Raw genomic sequence first — 17,694 nt, 5'->3', positions numbered from 1 at the left:
CTGCGCCTGGCCTTCCAAGGAGAAAAGAGCAATATGTTCTCTGTGCGTCTTTATGAAAGATAGAAGGACAGACATAGATCGACAGACGGACAAAGAAACTGACTTCCTCTGTTTCTTCTCCAGATCGTGGTTGCGGCTCTGTAGGCCCTCCAGGTGAAGCTTGGTGTCCTGCAGCTCTGCCGTCAGTTTCTGGCACTTCTTCTTCAGCTGCTGCACAGAGCGCTGCACATCTTCATTATCTGTCTGCAAATCAGCCAGCTGCAGTGTGCATACACATACACACACAAACACATACATGCAAACAAACACACACATTTTTTATTAACCTTTAAGAGCAGTGCATGTCACTTGATTTGTTTCATGATTTAATACTATTGAAAGTTTCTTGCCCTTCTCTCAAGGTGTCTTTTGCCCTGCTGCTCTGTCTCCAGCTTGTCATCAAACTCCTGCTGGAGTTTCTTTTTGGTGAAGTCCATTTCACGAATGGCTCGGTTGTACTTTATCCGCCACTCGCCTCCTGGAGGAATGACATACAATTCAGAAAATGTCTGCGTGACATTTGGGTGTCTCCTGCCTTTAATGCAGGCCTAGCAAGGTGTACAGACGGAAAGGCTCAAAAGCTCAGAAATGATGGATGCTGTGGATTATGGAGAGCACTGTACTGGCTGTGATGGTTATCACATTCAAGGGCCGAAATAATATAATCTTTCAGGAAATAAAACTTCTTTCATCAAATCCTGACCTTATAAGGTCAAAGAATTCGACAGGAAACTACAAAGCAGCCTTCATGTTTCAACTCTAATCTTGGATAAACCTGAGGTAAGAATTCAGAGCACACCACAACAGTAGTTAGAGAAGGACATGTCTAAGTGGCACTTTCCACAGTTCTTAGCCGACCCTAATTCTGGAGCTGTCAGAGGCTATCAGAACTATAACAGCGGCCGGGCAGACATTCAGGTTCAGGTTCATTTCCAAGCCTTATCATTTTAGAGGCTGTCCATTTCTCCTTCACATACTAACACCGGCTCCTCCATCAGTGCCGCTCATTAGCATATATATAGCATAATGACAACTTGCAGGGCCACCGGCTCTGATCCCAACGATTATTTTCTCATTCATCTAAGAATTCTGATGTGCTCTATAACGCCGCGTCTGCTGATGTGGGTTGAAGGGAGGTGGGAACACAGAAAAAAAAAAGAACAAGGCTCATGGACAATATGCTCTCGGCGGGAGCTCTCTTTCCCAGCAGGTGGAGACCAATCGGCAGCAGGCATTAGTTGTATGCCTGGGAGCGAACATCTTAATCCCCTAGCGGTAAATCCCAAACTTGGAAAATATACTTAATAGCATTATGCAAGATGTGACCAAGTCTCACTGCCACGTCTCCTGCTGAAACAGTCGAACAAAGCCACTAATTCCCGCAGCTACAATTAGTATAAGGGAGATTTTTCAAACTGTGCACATAATGCTGATATGAACGGTACAGTAAATTATGCTTCTGACCTGAGCTGACATGCCCATTAGGCGGACCTAGGCAAGCTGCTGCCAATGTCACACAGTACAATTAATTAGGGGACTGAAAACAAATGTTTAAAATGCACTGATGACCAAGATTGTGATTCCAGAGAGAGAGAAAAGTCACATTCACGAGGTTCTGTCTTCCTCAAATGTAGGGGCTACAATTAAACACATGGATGGATGGACCGTCTCTGGTGTCCCCTCTAAATGACAACAAGCAGTTTCTAGCTCTAACCAGCATCATCATCATCGTCGTCGTCCATCTCCCCGTTGAGCTCTGATGTTTTCATGAGCCGAGCTTCCATCACCTCCATCTCCTGTGATTCTAATTGTTTCTTCATGGCGTCAAACTTTGCCTGAAAATGCACAGATTCACACGGCAGTCGAAAAAAAGTCAGTCACATTCAAATCAGAATTTTTGAAATATTTGGATGTTACAGTGTGCGTATACATACCTGTAGATCCTTCATGTCCTTCTCCAGACGGAGTCTCTCTGAAGTCTCAGTCTCAAGCATCTGGGATGCTGACTCACTAGTGCTTCTCTCATCAGCCAGTTCTGCCAACAAGTCTGTGATCTGAACACAAACACACACACACACACACAGGGTGTAATGCAAAACTACTGCAAACTATGTTCTTGTTCTTAGGCAAGTAAATGATCAAATCTTTAACTGAAATAAAAGAGTGTAACTCCACCACCAGTTTCAAACACCATCATCCCAGCATGCATTGCTACAGGCAAAGGGACCTACCCTGCTCTCCAATCGATCGGTGTTCAGTCTCAGCTCATTCCGCTCTTTCTCCACCCTCTCAAGCTTCGATTTCTGCTGCTGTATCTCCTCCTGGAGCACAGAATATAGCTATATAGGCTACATGTAATATTACAGGTAAAACTGTGATATATTAAGTATTACAAGAAATATCAAAAATCAATAACAGGAAGTTCCATGCTGTAGTGGCAGGCAGTGCATTTTGAAAGTGGATTAGGGTCTGTCTAATCTATAATGTGGGCTGTATCAGACAGAAAGGTTCTCCTCACATCTTTGCCTCGCATCTGCTCCTCAGTGAGCTGGACCTTAATGAGGGGCTGGACTGTGGTGAAGAGCTTCCACCATGGCCAGTCCTTCACGCCGCGGTTCTTGTGGATGTTTTTCTGGATGCAACGGATTGCTAGATCCTGAATCTGAACACACACACACACAGAGAAGCAGTCACCAGAGAGGAACACATATGGGAATGCAGGTGTTAGATGTTGTTGTAGTGTACATACACGAAGATATGCAGACTGAGTCAATGGTAGTGTAATATTAATGTAATTACTTGTATGTGTAAATTGATCTAATACAAATAAGTGCTTCATAACAACAGAGACAATAACAGCTTTACTGCAGCAATATGTCCAGTACATGGTGTTAAATGGAGTATATGGAAACAGATGGTTATGAGTTTGAATGCAGACCATGTAATGCATAGGTGTCACTGGGCAACAGTATCCAGAGGTCCATGAAACAACGCCAGAAAATAGGGAAAATCTTAATTACTCACTGGAATTAATGCTTTACAGAACTAATTTCCTGTTACCATATCACTCTCACCACCGATGCACAATATTTGAAAAACATTTCATTCCTCAGTGTTGTGTTATATTGCCTGTGTATGGGCTAGCAGCTATCCCAGGACTTGCCAGCCTCCTCTGGAGAGTTTCTGCAGAGTGTGTTCCAAGGCTGGAAGCTAATTTTTGATTAATTAAATCAAACATGTTGGCAGCTAATTCCAAGTATTACACATTTTCCATGCTGCTTATGCATCAGGCTCTCTAGCAGCAGCAGATTATGGGCAAACCCAATTAGAGCAACACAATTCTCAGCATCAGGTACATTTCGCCCTGAAGGTACTCTCTATGACCAATTAGGATTTGTCACACAGTGAAAGCCTTAACATGGAGCAAAAATGCAGCAAATCTCTGACAGAAGACGGGTCTCACTTGTCATATTTAGTTTAAAATGAATAAAAAACAAACAAAAGATTATACTACATGAACACCGTGGATAAACATTTTGGTATTCATTTCCCATTAAGGGGGCATGACAACTGTAAAACAGCATGATGTAAAATAGGATTGTGAGCCAAGATCAAGACAAAAACATGTTTTCCAGTCTCTTCCCCACAATTCCACATATACATAGACAGTTTTAGTGCGTGTATGCAGACATGTTTGTGTACATGTAAGACGTCTGAGGGCTTCCATACAAGACTGCAGCACCGCCTGATGTCACTTTGATCCCACTTGTGAAGCGAACACTTTATGCTCAGTTTCTGGGGATTTCTTCAGCTAAAGACAGCGTCTCTGATTACATCTATGGCCCGCATCAGGAATCTATTGGTTCATCATGCCTGGGTAATATCATTATCATAATACGATCAAATGACATTTCAATCATGCATTTAAAAGAGCTATAACCCTAGCTGTTACTTTGCATGGCCTTAAAAAATGCAATGGGTACACAAAGAAATGTACCTCATACCAATGCAGAGCTTATCCACACCTTTATAGTGGGAGGAATTCATGTTTATTCGATATATGGGACTGCATATTTCAAATGAATGAGATACCCTGTAGAATCCCCTGTCTGATAAAAGCATATCTTAACATTCAGTGAGCACTGTTGCAAAGACAGCAAAAGGTTCAAATAAATAGGTATAGTATTACTAGGCCAAAGCTAGCCTATGCTTGCTGCTTTACACTCATTTCAATGCAAATAACTTAAAAAACAAAAACATTTGTAGGGTACCTGAAGGACAAAACTCCCAATGCGGTAAGTGTCTGCTGAGGCAAAATAACAGACTTTTAAAATGTCAGGTTGTCCCCTTGAGGAGATAGTTGAAAGAGGGGTGGGGGTGGTCGAGGGTTGTGGTTTTGTCATTTGATGTCACATGGGCCTAGCACACAGCTGCACAAGGTTAACATGCCAGGGAATATCAATCAAGGGAAATTGTGACTTTTCTGTCACATTCATATACATCAACCAGCAAGAGTCTGAGAGGCTTCACCAGAACTCATCTGCACTGTTCTAGAGGCAAATGATCATCTACTGTACCTGCTACGACTGGATACTTCAGACAGTGTAAGAAGCAATGGAGTGCAATCAATTTTCACAAGGGAAAACAGGGTAACAGCAAGGGCACAAGTGGATGTTATTATACGATGATTATTCTAAGATTGAACAGCAACACATTCTGTGAATTCTCTACATGGAGAGAAAGGGAGATGAGAATCACTCAGTAATTCACCACAGCCCTGCTTCTGTTCCATTATTCCGGTGTCGACTAATTGAATCAGGAATAACACAAAAAGAATGAGATTCAGTGGGGAAAAAATGCCTTTCAGGTAATCATCGCAAGAAGAGGCTGTGCTGTATATCATACATGAGTGTCGAACAGTTGAACAGTAATAAATCCAGCATGCTGTAGTCACTTGAGCAGTAGGTGGAAAAAAAGGGGAAAGCAAGTGTAAGCAAACCAGCCAAACCAACTGGCACTGCTCCTCACTTCTGGCTTCTTTACAGTGCACATTTTCACATCTCAATCTCACACTTGACTGCAGACACTGACCTAATAATGTTAAAAGCTTATATTTATTTATTTTTTTTTCATTTTTGAGGTCCAAAAAAAGACTGAACTTCTAAGGCTTCCTATGATATTCAATTATTTTATCAGTGATCTGTCAACCTCTGATATTATCATACGTTATTTTGATTGATCTGTGGAAATCTCTAAAAGGCCTGTTTATAATTTCCTGAGGCGGATTTCTTTTGCTCAGACAAAATCACTTCAATGACAAAACAAGAATTCATTTTAAAAAACTGTTAATTTTTAGCAATTGTATTGTTGGCTATAATAAGTTACATTAAAAGGAATATATTTTTGACGGTAACAGTGTTTACTTTCACATGACAGTGGCATCAATCTTCATCTGACTCTCAGCAAAATATTATGTATACTTGGAAAAATGTTGAACTATTCCCTTAAAGTATAGACAACTGGTCCTTTAAATTTGTTGAGATACAGTATGTGTGTTTGTGTGTGTGTGGGCTATCAGGTGCATATGCTTTTTAATTGCCCTGCTGGGGATGAATGATGAATGAATGATGAAATGGTTTTTGAATTGAACCCAACTGAACTGAATTGATTCTTCAGAGAAACTGGGTATGACCATGAAACTAACGTCCATAATCATGTGCACAGTTTAAATAAGTCTCTGCACCAGCCCTGACTCTTCATCACATTCATAATTGCATGTTACATCTTACCTTGCCAACCTAAATTGAGTTTGAGAGCAATACAATTACAAGATAAAATAAAAATAAATTGTATCTTTCTATTATAGATACATTTGCAGGAGATAGGGTACATACAGGGGCAGAGGCCTCTTTGCTAATGGATTTTGTAATTGCATAGTTGCCTAGCAATTCTGAAGGGTTTCTTGCTGTTGACTTTTTTTTTTATATTCTTCAACCTCTAGTAGGTTATGAAGCACCAGGCTCTCTTCACTATGTGAATTATGACCTTTGAACTTAATATAGAAAATACATTGGCCTCTCTTGGTCCATTTTCAACCAACATCCATTTCTCAAACTCTTACGGTAAAAACAGTAACAACAGAAGAGATCTGGAAGTCCACTAATATAAAAGGTCATATTGATTTACCTTGTTGCAAATATGACAGTTTAATAGTTTTATTGGCATCATACACAAGTGAACAAGATATCTGCCCACTAACAGCATGTTATACTGGATGGAGAGCAGCAATGTTGATTCTGTTTCTGCTGGTTCATCGCCAGCCAGCTGAAGCGGCACATTCACTTAAATAGTAATCACAGGGAGAGAGAAGGACTGCGGGGCTCCATACATCACAAGAGGACATGTATGAGGTCCAGAGAGATGGACCCATCACATGCTGGGAGAAAAATGGAAGATGGGTGGAGCAGATGGGTGTGTGAGTCAGCAGCACGTTTGATAAGGCTGTATTTAAGGGGAGCAGTTTGATGAAATGCAACAGAATCAGACCTGTCACTATCAAATATCCCCCTTGGAGAGCTGATTGGATGGATTACAGTACAGGAGGGAGGGGGGGTTGAGGACGATAGATTTGGAGAACACATTTGTAATTAGTTGAAGATTTAGAGCAGAGCTGGATAGATCTACCCCAGCAGCAGAGCAAACAGGCACTAAAATTAGCTCCGAGCAAGGAACTCTCGAGTCCTGGTGGACTCCTAGGCAACAAGGCCTCTGGAACTCACATTCTTCACCTACTTTATTATAAAACAGCTAAGCCACAAACTTTGGACCTTGATACTTACTTTGTTTGCTTTTGCAAGTATCAAATGTATTTTTGCATTTGTAACTTCGACTTATCAAAGTAAATCCATTGGATTTTCTCTCATTCAAATTATGATTTGGATAGATAAATACTGTATTTCCTAACTCAATTCAGATAAATATATCCTTGGTGTTTTGGAGTAGACTAACTTTAATTCAAGACTAAGCCGTCCTTCTCAATGTGTGCTGCCTACCTTTCTCTTCTTGAAGGCTTGCCGTGCCAGGTAGCCTCTACAGGCAGCTTGGAACAGGGTTAGATTACGCTTGGTCTGCTCATCCCTCTGGTCCTCCAGCTTAGCCAAGGTGCCAGCTCTGAAGAACAACTAGAGCAAAAACCCAAACATAAACACATAAACACACACATAAAATCAAATGAGCTTATCAGCAAAGGATGAAATTATTGAGTGATCGTGTTATGCTTATTTTAACCGGGGGGAAATTCGATTTAGAGGCTGTGCTTTAGTGTGACGTACAAGAGCAAAATAAAAACAGACCTGAGTTAAAAAGTAAGTGCACTGAAGCAGTAAATCAATAAGAAGCTGTGTAATCCATGGACAAGTGAGTCTTATCTAAGTGAGAAAGCTGTGATTTAGTTATTATCTCGGACAATCAGCCTTGTCTGTTTCTAATCTAGGCCAAAGGTAAAACACAGGTAAACAGCCAATAGAAAGCAGATCACGTCACGGCCTGTCCATACCTCAGAGGGATTAGGTACTGTGAATGCGTTCCAGATATGATGGCAGTAGGCTATTAAAGTGGATGGATGATGGACTGTCTCCACTCAAGGTCCCTCTACACAAGTCGCAGTGCTTTACAAATTACCAAATCCATATGTGATCTGGCAACAAAGCAGAAGCTGGAAATGGCCGAGCAGCTTTAGTTGTGGAATCTGCAGACCACTAGGGAGAAGTGATGTATTCATTGACATCAATGAATATTACTTTTCAAATTGCTTAGTGGGGCTTGAGCAGAATTTAGAGGGGCTATTTGATTTTCATCAGCATCAGATGCATGTAGTTGCTATGTAAAATATATATATAGCTATGCTGTCTTTAGACATATGGCTAACTCCAATGGCAGATTTTATCTAGTCAAGAGCTGTGATTCCACTGCTATAAGCATTTTTAGGGATGGTGTAATTGGCATGCAAGTGAGACATGTTGCTAGGAAGCCACTGGAATGCTTTGTGAATGGCCAACTGTGCTTGTCTACTTCTGAGCCCATTTCACACTCCAAAGTGTGGCACCATGTGAATCTGCCTCCAAACCATTCTTGCGGCATGTGTTTTAAACGGCCCCTGTACAGCGTACATATCTGGGAGCATAAGTTCCACTGTTTCGTACATTATTGTTTCCTTTGATTTCCTTCTTGGCTGATGGCCACTTTCCGGCTGATAGGATTAGACCTCAGTGTGCCAGGCAGTGTTTACTGTGATTACTTTACAACGGTCATGGTGAAAAACAAAGAGGGCCATCAGTTGCGAGAATTTACTCTAATGACCTGAAAAGAAAGAGGGAATTACGGTCACATAGTCGGGCAGGGTAGAGACATGCCTCTCGGGAAGCCACTGGCTGAAAGGGCTAGGCTTGGCAACACTCCAAAAAAGGATAACAAACAAACCTCAATGAGGGACAGGTGTAATGAAACACACACTCCCCCAGACAGCAAGTGTCTTTTTTAAAAGAAAAAAAAAAGATAAAAAGAGCTATGTACTGCAGCTCTGTGCTGAGAGATTTAAGAGGAGTGAAACTGGCAGCGATTCACAGCAAAGGTTTATTGAATAATTTTAAAGCTGTTTACTTGTTTGAGATGTGGTGGCATTACTCACCCTACTCAGGCCCATGTGGTAGCTGCTCTTCTCCAAATCCAATGACTCCAATAGCTCCTCCACAGCCTGGGTAAAAGCACACATGTACACAAACATACACACACACTTAAGTCTTTCAACTGCTGGATCCAGTGGGAACTTCTACTGACACTGCAACACTTCAGTAGTCCACAGTTCCCCTAAGTTGCCTTGCAGAACTAATGGTACAGTGCAGTTTCCCTTCTTCTCTCACATCCATTCCCGACTGGATTTTGTTTTGAAAGTAAGCCAGAAAGCATGGGAAACGTTGGGCTCCTCAGAACCTCCCAACCCCAACCACAAACCAGAATCCACCTGCTCCTCCTGGCTTGTTCCTCATGACCCCATGGTGGTCTTGGCCCTATTGCAGCCTTGACCACATATAGCCTATGTAGAGGTACACCATCAGCCAGCCTGGAGCCTCTCCCTGTCCATCTACCAGCCTGTGCATACTGTAGGTGTATTGTTGTCCCTGCCTCTTCTCTCTACTTTAGCCTCCAGCCTGAAAGACCACATCTAGATTACACCAGGAGAGGTTTGCCACGAGCACTGAGGGGCTTTTGTTTGCCAGTGTTTCCACAGAAACTCAGCCCCAATACACAGACACAGGGGGAAAGAGCTTTTCTCTCCCTTAACCCCATTCTTTCACTCTCTCTCTCTCTCATTCCGCTCTAGAAACAAACTTTTGTATTCTTTTTTTCTGGCAGAGGACCAATGCACCACTGCACAGCACGCCATCGTTGATAGTTAACTTCTAAGAATAAACCTCACACCAAGCTTCTTCTAATGGGTTTTCCTCACAATCATTGTTCATACATTTAAAAAAAAAAGCAGCAGTACTGCCAAAACTGGGAAAACCCTTGGTGCTCCAGTGCCCAGATTACAAAAGATGATAAGTATATCTACTTCAATGGTATTTTGTAGCTTTAAATGCAGTGAAGCACTTTCTAAACCATAATACTGATCTGCCTCTTTAACAGGCATGATACTGATAAGGTTAAGTTGATTAGATCATTACAATGGCTCTGATGAATGAGGGTTTATTTCTCCGTCAGTTGGCTGCTGACAAATCAGGGGCAGATGCAATGAAGCTGCCTCTTCACAACATTAATCTTCACTGTTCTTGGCCACTGGCGGAGCTGTACATTTTCCTCTCTCGCTGATTGACTTACTCTCTTCTCGTCCTTCACAATGTAATTCCTCCCATGCTTCTTGGTGAGGTGCGGTGCCAGCACATCAAAGCGCCGTCGAAACTCAGAGAACACCATGTGATCGGGGTAACCTGTGAAGGTCAGTGTTGAAAAACAACATTATATTCTGGGATTTTGGTTAGATTTCTTTTTCAAATGCATTTGGACAAGGAGGTCTGTGTTTCGATGCCTGTCCTTAGAAGGTGATTTAAGCAGTTGCCTCACCTTGCCTATGGATCCGGAGAGCATCGAGCAGCTTCGAGCCACGCAGCTGAGCACGGAGCAAGGCTACATCCAGCTGCATTAAGCCGGGATCTCCACTCTCCCCTTGAGCCTCACATTCCCCTCCTTTGAACAGGGATCCACTCAGAGCCTTGAGGGCATCTGCCTTGGGCAATATGCAGTGAACAAAGTGAATCCTGGACCTCCGCACCATGTCAAGGAGGGCATCCTGGAAAAGCCAGAGTAGAGTTAGGGACCCTGGTAGGAACAGGCCAACAATGCAATATCTTCCACTGACTAACTTCTTTGCCTAAAACAAGCAAATGCTATGCGGGCTGGTTACTATATTACATGTAGTCAGAACTAGACAAATTTGTGTTTTAATACCCACACGCAGGTTAAATCTTAATTCTGTACAATATTGTTGTCAAGCACTGAAGAACTCAGTAAATCTATGATAACACTGGAAGACAGACACTAGGAATTTGAGTATTGAGCCTGCCTTTAAGTGTATGTGTTTTCCTATATATTGTATACTATAAAAGCTAATTGCTTTTACTTTTACCTTTTCTATTGAGAAATACACACAGTATAATACAGATATCATCCTATTTCTTTCATGTCCACACTCATCTAAACGTTGTGTTCCCTGCTGCAAGGAGGGACTATTCAACACAAGTTACAATAAACAAGGTCTTTTTTTTGTTTGTTTTTAATGACCCATTGTACATGTTGGCTTTATAATGCCTCTATGAATACTATACAATGGGTTATTCTGGTATTGTTTGATTTAACAATTTTCTACCAAAATGTTGTTTAACCTTTTCCTGCCATCTGTTTTTTGCTACTCTAATTTTAAGTAGCAGTTTTGTGGAGCAAACAGGCCAGAGTCCACACTTCACAGTTAAGATCCCTAGCCATGTCTTAACCCTGATGTATTTGCCACAGCAATGCCATGAGCCATATTTTAATAATGGCATGGCATTAGACATAAAAAATGTTGTTTGTGAACATAATCTGGGGTTTTGCAGAATCATCGTTCTTGTCAGGCAATAGGGCTGGAAGAAAAAAAGCTGCATAACTGTTCTCACAGCACACTAACACCAGGCCTAATATCATTTTCAAATCTATCTCTGGGTGCAGCCCAAATACTGGCCTTCATCCCATCCATTTTATTTATGGCTGCATTATTCAATTTGGGACTGCTTCCGTATCAGGTCTGGGACTGGGATGTTGATTCTCAGTGTCATTGGTGTTGACAGTGGACAAACACATAAAAACAAAGTTTGACAGACTGATTAGTTCCACCCTCTCCTCTCACCACTTGAAGCTTTATCTGAATGCACAAGGACTTTTTCTTGATAGCAGCCACCCCTGTGGTGAAGGTCTTCCTCATGCTAGTGGCCCGTCGCAGGGATAGCTGGGAAACACCTTCAAGGCCTGCAATGGAACCGGACAGAACAGTGGCTCCACCCGCTCGGCTCATGAACAACGAGCTGATGATCTTCCTGCAAGAGACGCGCTACTTCAGCCTAAAGTTTTGTAAAAATCCTCCAGTCATGCTTCATGTGATTACCCCCCCCCCAAAAAAAAAAGACTCCTGCTGCATGTGGGATGCTTACTTCTGGGAGTCCTGCAGGAGGTTTGTGGCATTGGTAGAGGCAGGATTCTGCTTGGCATAGTTCAGCCACCCACAGGCATCGTACTCCACCCAGTCAGTCCCGTGACTGTGGCCCAGCAGGAAATGATTATCCTTCTCACTCTTCAAGAGGAAAGTGTGACCTGATGTAAATGTAGGAGGTAGAGTGAGATTCCCTGGCTCACTGCACATATGCAGAGAGATGACAAAAATGAACAGTCTCCTTCAGGAGTTGAGGAAAATGTTTATACAGTCTGCATGAGGGGTTTAAAGCAAGCTGATTCATCTTGTCTTGATTACTCTGGTATGTACAGTCTGTCACAAACCTACGTAAACCTTACTGATACAGTGATAACAAAAGACAATCTGTTCCCAACCTGGTTGTTAGTGGACCCCGTTTGACTGCAGTTTTAGTGTGAAATGTTTAAATCCATGGTACTGTACTGCCATAAATAATTCTACCGTCTGAGTCAAACATGATATGATACGCTATCAAAGAGATATGGGAGATAAACTACAGAGAAAAGCTCAAATCTGGCCTATATAAAGAGTATGAATGAGAAGCTTTCAGATGCTGTTTTGGAAGGCTGAAATGACATTTTGCCCTCTATTTCTTCTAGTATTCCAGAGTTCTCCAATTTTTATAAGCTGTAACCTTGGCAAGTAACAGCTGTCAAGGCTGCCAACAATATACATAGAAAGGATTTCTATGACTCATCTACAGGATGATACTCGTTGATCTGTCAGTGCTTTGTGTACAGTCTATCACTGTATACGAAGAGCCCATTCTCCATGATAGAATACAGTTTACTATAACACAAATGGGGAGACCTCACCGGAGGACTGTAGTCTTGTTAAAAATACATGGTGAAATGTCTTCATCTAAAATTAAACCTACAGCAAGAGTTGGCAAATACTGTGAAAGAGACAGTAAAGAATGGTTCTGCTCTCACAAATGATCACAAACTGCACATCATATGACAGAGATGAAGGTCCATTACAAGCACGTTTATGCCCACCATGTTATTGGTTTGGCAATATCATTACTACTAATATAATGTCAATTATATTCGGATTAAATATTCATGTTAGCTTTTTTATTTAAGAGACACAGGATTTTGTCTCACAGAACGCTCGTAATGCTTTGTATTAATCTGAGTTTATGTGTTTGTTTGCTCGCCTTTACTCTCGCCCTCAGCAGGTCCGTAGTAACTAAAGAGACGTCCCAACAGGGTTTCCTCTGATCCCCCAGGCTGCAGCGCCTCCTCCTCCATCAGCCACAACAGGCCCCGGGCCTCATCTGTGCGTACTGTCCGTACCTGTCAAATAAACACGTATACACACATAGACACACACGCACAAAGATCATAGGTCCTTAGTGCAATCCTGGTGTGGACACAAAACGTTCTGTTTCACCTTCAGTTCTTCACCAACAATAGTACATGAGTAGAAATGAAAATGTCTCATCACGCCAATCATCGCACCTTTAGCTTACTTTCCATTTCATTTCTTTCCTTATTTGACTTGCTTTACTCATAGGTCTGCCTCAAAAAAGACTATTTTACCAAACGTCCCCCATACATTAGTAACAAACCACTTTGCCTCAAGGACATTAAGCTTGTTTTAGCTATATAATAGAAACACATTGATGAATCAGAGGATATTTCTTATTGTTTAGCCACCTCCTGGGCACAGAAAAAAGCAAGATTCATGAAAGATTCAGAGAAGGATCCTTCAGATGCTGAGTGCTGGCCTCTATAGTCAGCGTTTCCTTTAAATATTCTGTTCTACGACATGTCAGTAAAAGTAGCATGCTGCACTGTATGTTTTCCCAGTATGAGTCGGTTGGGACAGGCCTGTTAGTAATACTAGCATCAGACATTCAAGTTTCAAAAGCATTTGTGGTCTCCCTCCAGCAGTCGCTGCGATAATGGCATCATCAATTTAGTTTTTCTGCATAATCGAAATGGAAACAAAAAGGAGTTCATGAATACGAAGAGTGGCGGGGGAGAAGGGATTAAAAAGTAATACAATTAGTACTACAATTAGTGTGAACACAGAGAAAAAAACAAAACCCACTCCAGCATCGATGATGATGGAATAAGTGCATGGGAAAGGTTTTTGTTGATACCAAACAGGTAAATGGGACTTTATTGGGCAGTGCAGCTTTACTTTCACATACGACACATAATCAAAAAGCACACTTTAAGTTTTTGCTCTTAAACTTTCACCAGAGTCCAAAGTTTGAATGATGCACTTTTTGTCCAAAGACATTTAGAATAAGTCACTATTGTTTTGTGGATGACAAAGAGCTCCAGGGACAACGGTCTCCACACTGCGGCAGCCGGCTTGGTTAGCATGGCTAATGCCTGAATCCACCCAGGGAGCTTGGGAACCAAACTCACAAAACCAAAAACAGTTTTAGCAGCTATCAGGAAGTTACACAGGAGACATCCTTATCAGCAGGGCACACCACACTGACTTCAAGTGCAACACAGAGTATCAGTTTGGAGGAGACATATGACAACTATGAGGCTTGCAATGAATTGAGCATTAAGGCTGTTTGTGATAACGGACATCTGAGCTACAACAGGAGAAAAAAAACATCTGTGAGTGAAGAAAATCTTTGATCAAAATGTCTTTTTATTCTGAGGAGCAGATCTTTAGAGTTGACTTTAGAAATGACTTTGAAGAATCTGTTTTTTTCCTGTTTGGTTTTCAGTGTGATGTACCATAGTTCGCTGCTTCTGATGACATTCCCATTAGAGCAGGAACCCTTTAAAAAGTAAAGCACTCAATCCAAACACATTGGAATTATACTCAAGTGATCTATGACTCTCTAAACTCTGCCATTTCTGTTTCCATGGTGCAGATCACAGGCTGCAAAGGCCAAACATCGATTTTCTTTCTTGAAGTCAATTCTCTAACCTTTCTTTTCCTGCTCCGACCCTCTCTTTCAAGCCTCTGCCAAACAACACCGTTCAATATTTAAAAACTCACAAAGAAAACCTCTGATGCTAAAAGATGATATACATTGTTGGATGAAAAAAGGGTGCCCAGAGATTACCATGTGAAAATAGATCATGAAAGGGATGCAAAGTCCCTTAGGTGTTCTGAGGAGCATTCGAAGGCAAGTTATTACACCAACATCCAAGTTATTCATGAAAATATCAAGACACTTGAGACAGAAATGAAGCCAACAGACACATTTAAAGAGTGAACTTACCAGCGCTTGGCTTGAGGCTTGGTCTACCACCGCTATAGACAGAGACGTGCTGGGCTCTGTCTCATCTAAAGCAAGCTCTATGTTCTCCTGAAGGAAGACAAGCAGATTGACAGACTCTTTATGACTTGTTGTGATGATGCTAAATAAAAGACACACTTTTTCACAGTTATTTTTTTGAATGATATTTTAAAAAGCCATTCAGTGATTGACGTAGGTTTCATCATGCTCGGTAGCTTGGAGCCCGGGGAGTAATATCTTTCTGTGGACATAGATGGACTCATGATATTCATGAAATGGTAATGTAGATGCTGAGGTATGAAACAGTTCTTCTGAGTGTGCAGTTGGACGGGAGGGTTACATTATGTTATGTTTCTCTGAGGTGAGGGGCCTACTGTCCCTTTTCAAGCCCCTTTTCCAGGAACGCTGGAAATTATAGACCCACAGTTTAACTGTAAGAACCTAGTTCCTGTTTTGGTTGTATCTCCTGTCCATAAAAATCCATGGTGTTGAGGTAATAGTTTATGATTACCCAGGAACTGTAGGGTATGCAGGACTCATAATTGCTGACTGGTCCAACACTGTCGCAGATAGAGCTGCAATGATTAGTCGATCAACAGAAAATGAATCTGCTACTATTTTGGTCATCAATTAATAGTTTCAGTCATTTTTCAAGCAAAATGCCAAACATTTGCTGTTTCCAGTGAGGATTTATTTGTGATGTATGATAATAAACTGAATATCTTTGGGCTTTGGACTGTTGGTCCGAAAAAACACGTCAAGTTGGACTGTGGGAAATTAAAAATGGGCAATTTTCTGTCATTTTATAGACCATTAATTATAGACTATTAATGGAAAAATAATTGTCAGATTAATAAAAATAATTGTTAGTTTCAGCCTTGACTCAGGTACTGGGCGTTCTCCATAGAAGGCAGAAGAGGCCAGTGCTGGTCCTAAAACTATGCACACAAATGCCAGTCATTCAAGTAATTTAAAATCCTGTTCCTTATCCTTATTATGGGGGGGTGAAGGTGCAGGCAGCCATAATAGTTCTTTAGATTTTATGGATATTGAAATGAAAAAACAACGGCATATTAGATGTAAAAAAAAAACTAAAAGACACAATAAATCTATTATAATAACAAGAACGTTTGGCATTTACTGAGACTGTTTTTCCTATAGGTAAATGGAAACCCTAAAAGATTTCATTACTGCTGCAGATAATAACATTTCTGGAATAAAGTGGAAATAAATATACTAAATTACCTTCACCAGAGCAAAACGGGCATGCAGCAGCTCACAGTGACAAAGTGCAGGCTGCACTGGAAATGTGGGGAAATGCTGGCAGTGCTAATAGTGTGGCCGTGACAGATGCCAGTGTTCGAGTTGGCTGTGTATGTGAAGTAGCCTGAATGATTTTTGTTCTCTGTCGTGGAGAGGAAATACCAAAAACTATCCGCACAGTTGCAGCACTCAACGGCATTTGATTCAAAAATATAAAAGATGTGCCTGTTGTGTGTATAACAGTTTAACCTGCCTGTCGCTGCCATTGTTGATATTGTGTGCTGCTTTAAATTAGTTTGACCCAGTTTTCAATGACAGTTTCACAGCTTCTTATGTTTTTCAAGATGCACTGACAAGAGAGAATTACACTACATAGATTTATGCAATACTTCATTTCGCTCCAATTCCTTTTCTCCCAGGCATGGGATGTGGGTGGGAAATCCCAGGATCCTCGTTCACAGTATTAAAAGCAATATGATGAGGATTTCTGCTTAACTTTAGTGCGCTATCAGCCGAGTTCTGAATAAGAAGGGTATTTCTGGGATTAGAGTTGGGACAGAGGTAATGGATGAATATATTTATCTCTAATGATAATCTAAAAAAAATCTCTAATGTTTACCCTTAAATACCTTACATTCTTAGGTGCCCAGCTATTGTGGTCCAGCACTGCTAGACAGAACTCAAAGGAGGACAGAAGAAGAGTAGTTGGTTCATCAGGGAGCAACACCACTGCTGTGCAGCTGGGCGTGCCTCCCAAAGGCAGTTGTGAGTGACTTTACTTTGATCTCGGCAGAAGAGGTGAAGACTGGCATCACTAATGAGAAGGTCTAACACATGAGCTACTTGGGTTGTCACAGCTTGTGACAGGTGGGAGGGATAGTGTATCTGATGTGTGAACACGTACACTATTGGAGTTGATATATGTGAGAGAAAGCAGCAGACAAAGGGAGGGAGAGAAAGAGGCAGGAAGAAGAAGGAGACTATGAGAATGAGGCTGTATGTATGCGCGGTGCATCGTGCTTCACATGTCCTTACCTCTTTGTATCTCTCCAACTCCTGAACGAAGGTGCGCTGATAGAAGAGGGTATGCAGACGTTCTTGAGTGTAGTTGTGGCATAGGTCCTCGAAGGTTGCGCCGTACTCGCGCTTAGCCAGCCTGGGGTTTTGAAAGCCTGGTGTGTCCACAATGAGCAGAGAGCACAGGGAGTGCTGGCTGGATTTCAAGGCCCTGAGGCACACAGACACACACACACGGACACACAAACATTACACTGTGATACTCAAGACAACATTTTATTGATTACATTCACTGCATATAACCCCTAGCTTTAACCTTAGCTCTCTTCACCACATCCCTAACTTTAACCCTCACCAAACATAATCCTTACTCTAT

The 17,694-nt window shown here is 41.6% G+C and overlaps 1 protein-coding gene across 1 annotated transcript in view; it reads right to left on the bottom strand.

Moving 5' to 3' along the window:
* LOC139294788 (unconventional myosin-XVIIIa-like) overlaps nt 1–17,694 on the bottom strand; it is a 55,184-nt gene that overhangs the window by 15,727 nt on the left and 21,763 nt on the right. Inside the window, exons 12-26 of the mRNA XM_070916713.1 lie at nt 17,337–17,529; nt 15,021–15,107; nt 12,975–13,113; nt 11,778–11,937; nt 11,477–11,663; nt 10,159–10,384; nt 9,916–10,025; nt 8,726–8,791; nt 7,092–7,220; nt 2,558–2,701; nt 2,271–2,360; nt 1,974–2,093; nt 1,754–1,874; nt 390–517; nt 104–258 (exon numbers count right to left, since the gene is read on the bottom strand). Of these exons, the coding sequence (XP_070772814.1) occupies nt 104–258; nt 390–517; nt 1,754–1,874; nt 1,974–2,093; nt 2,271–2,360; nt 2,558–2,701; nt 7,092–7,220; nt 8,726–8,791; nt 9,916–10,025; nt 10,159–10,384; nt 11,477–11,663; nt 11,778–11,937; nt 12,975–13,113; nt 15,021–15,107; nt 17,337–17,529 (2,055 nt within the window). The remainder of the gene's footprint in view (nt 1–103; nt 259–389; nt 518–1,753; nt 1,875–1,973; nt 2,094–2,270; nt 2,361–2,557; nt 2,702–7,091; nt 7,221–8,725; nt 8,792–9,915; nt 10,026–10,158; nt 10,385–11,476; nt 11,664–11,777; nt 11,938–12,974; nt 13,114–15,020; nt 15,108–17,336; nt 17,530–17,694) is intronic.

This window comes from Enoplosus armatus, chromosome 13 (genome assembly GCF_043641665.1).
Source record: "Enoplosus armatus isolate fEnoArm2 chromosome 13, fEnoArm2.hap1, whole genome shotgun sequence".
Taxonomy (NCBI): Eukaryota; Metazoa; Chordata; class Actinopteri; order Centrarchiformes; family Enoplosidae; genus Enoplosus; species Enoplosus armatus.
This window is presented reverse-complemented; position numbering and strand designations above follow the sequence as displayed.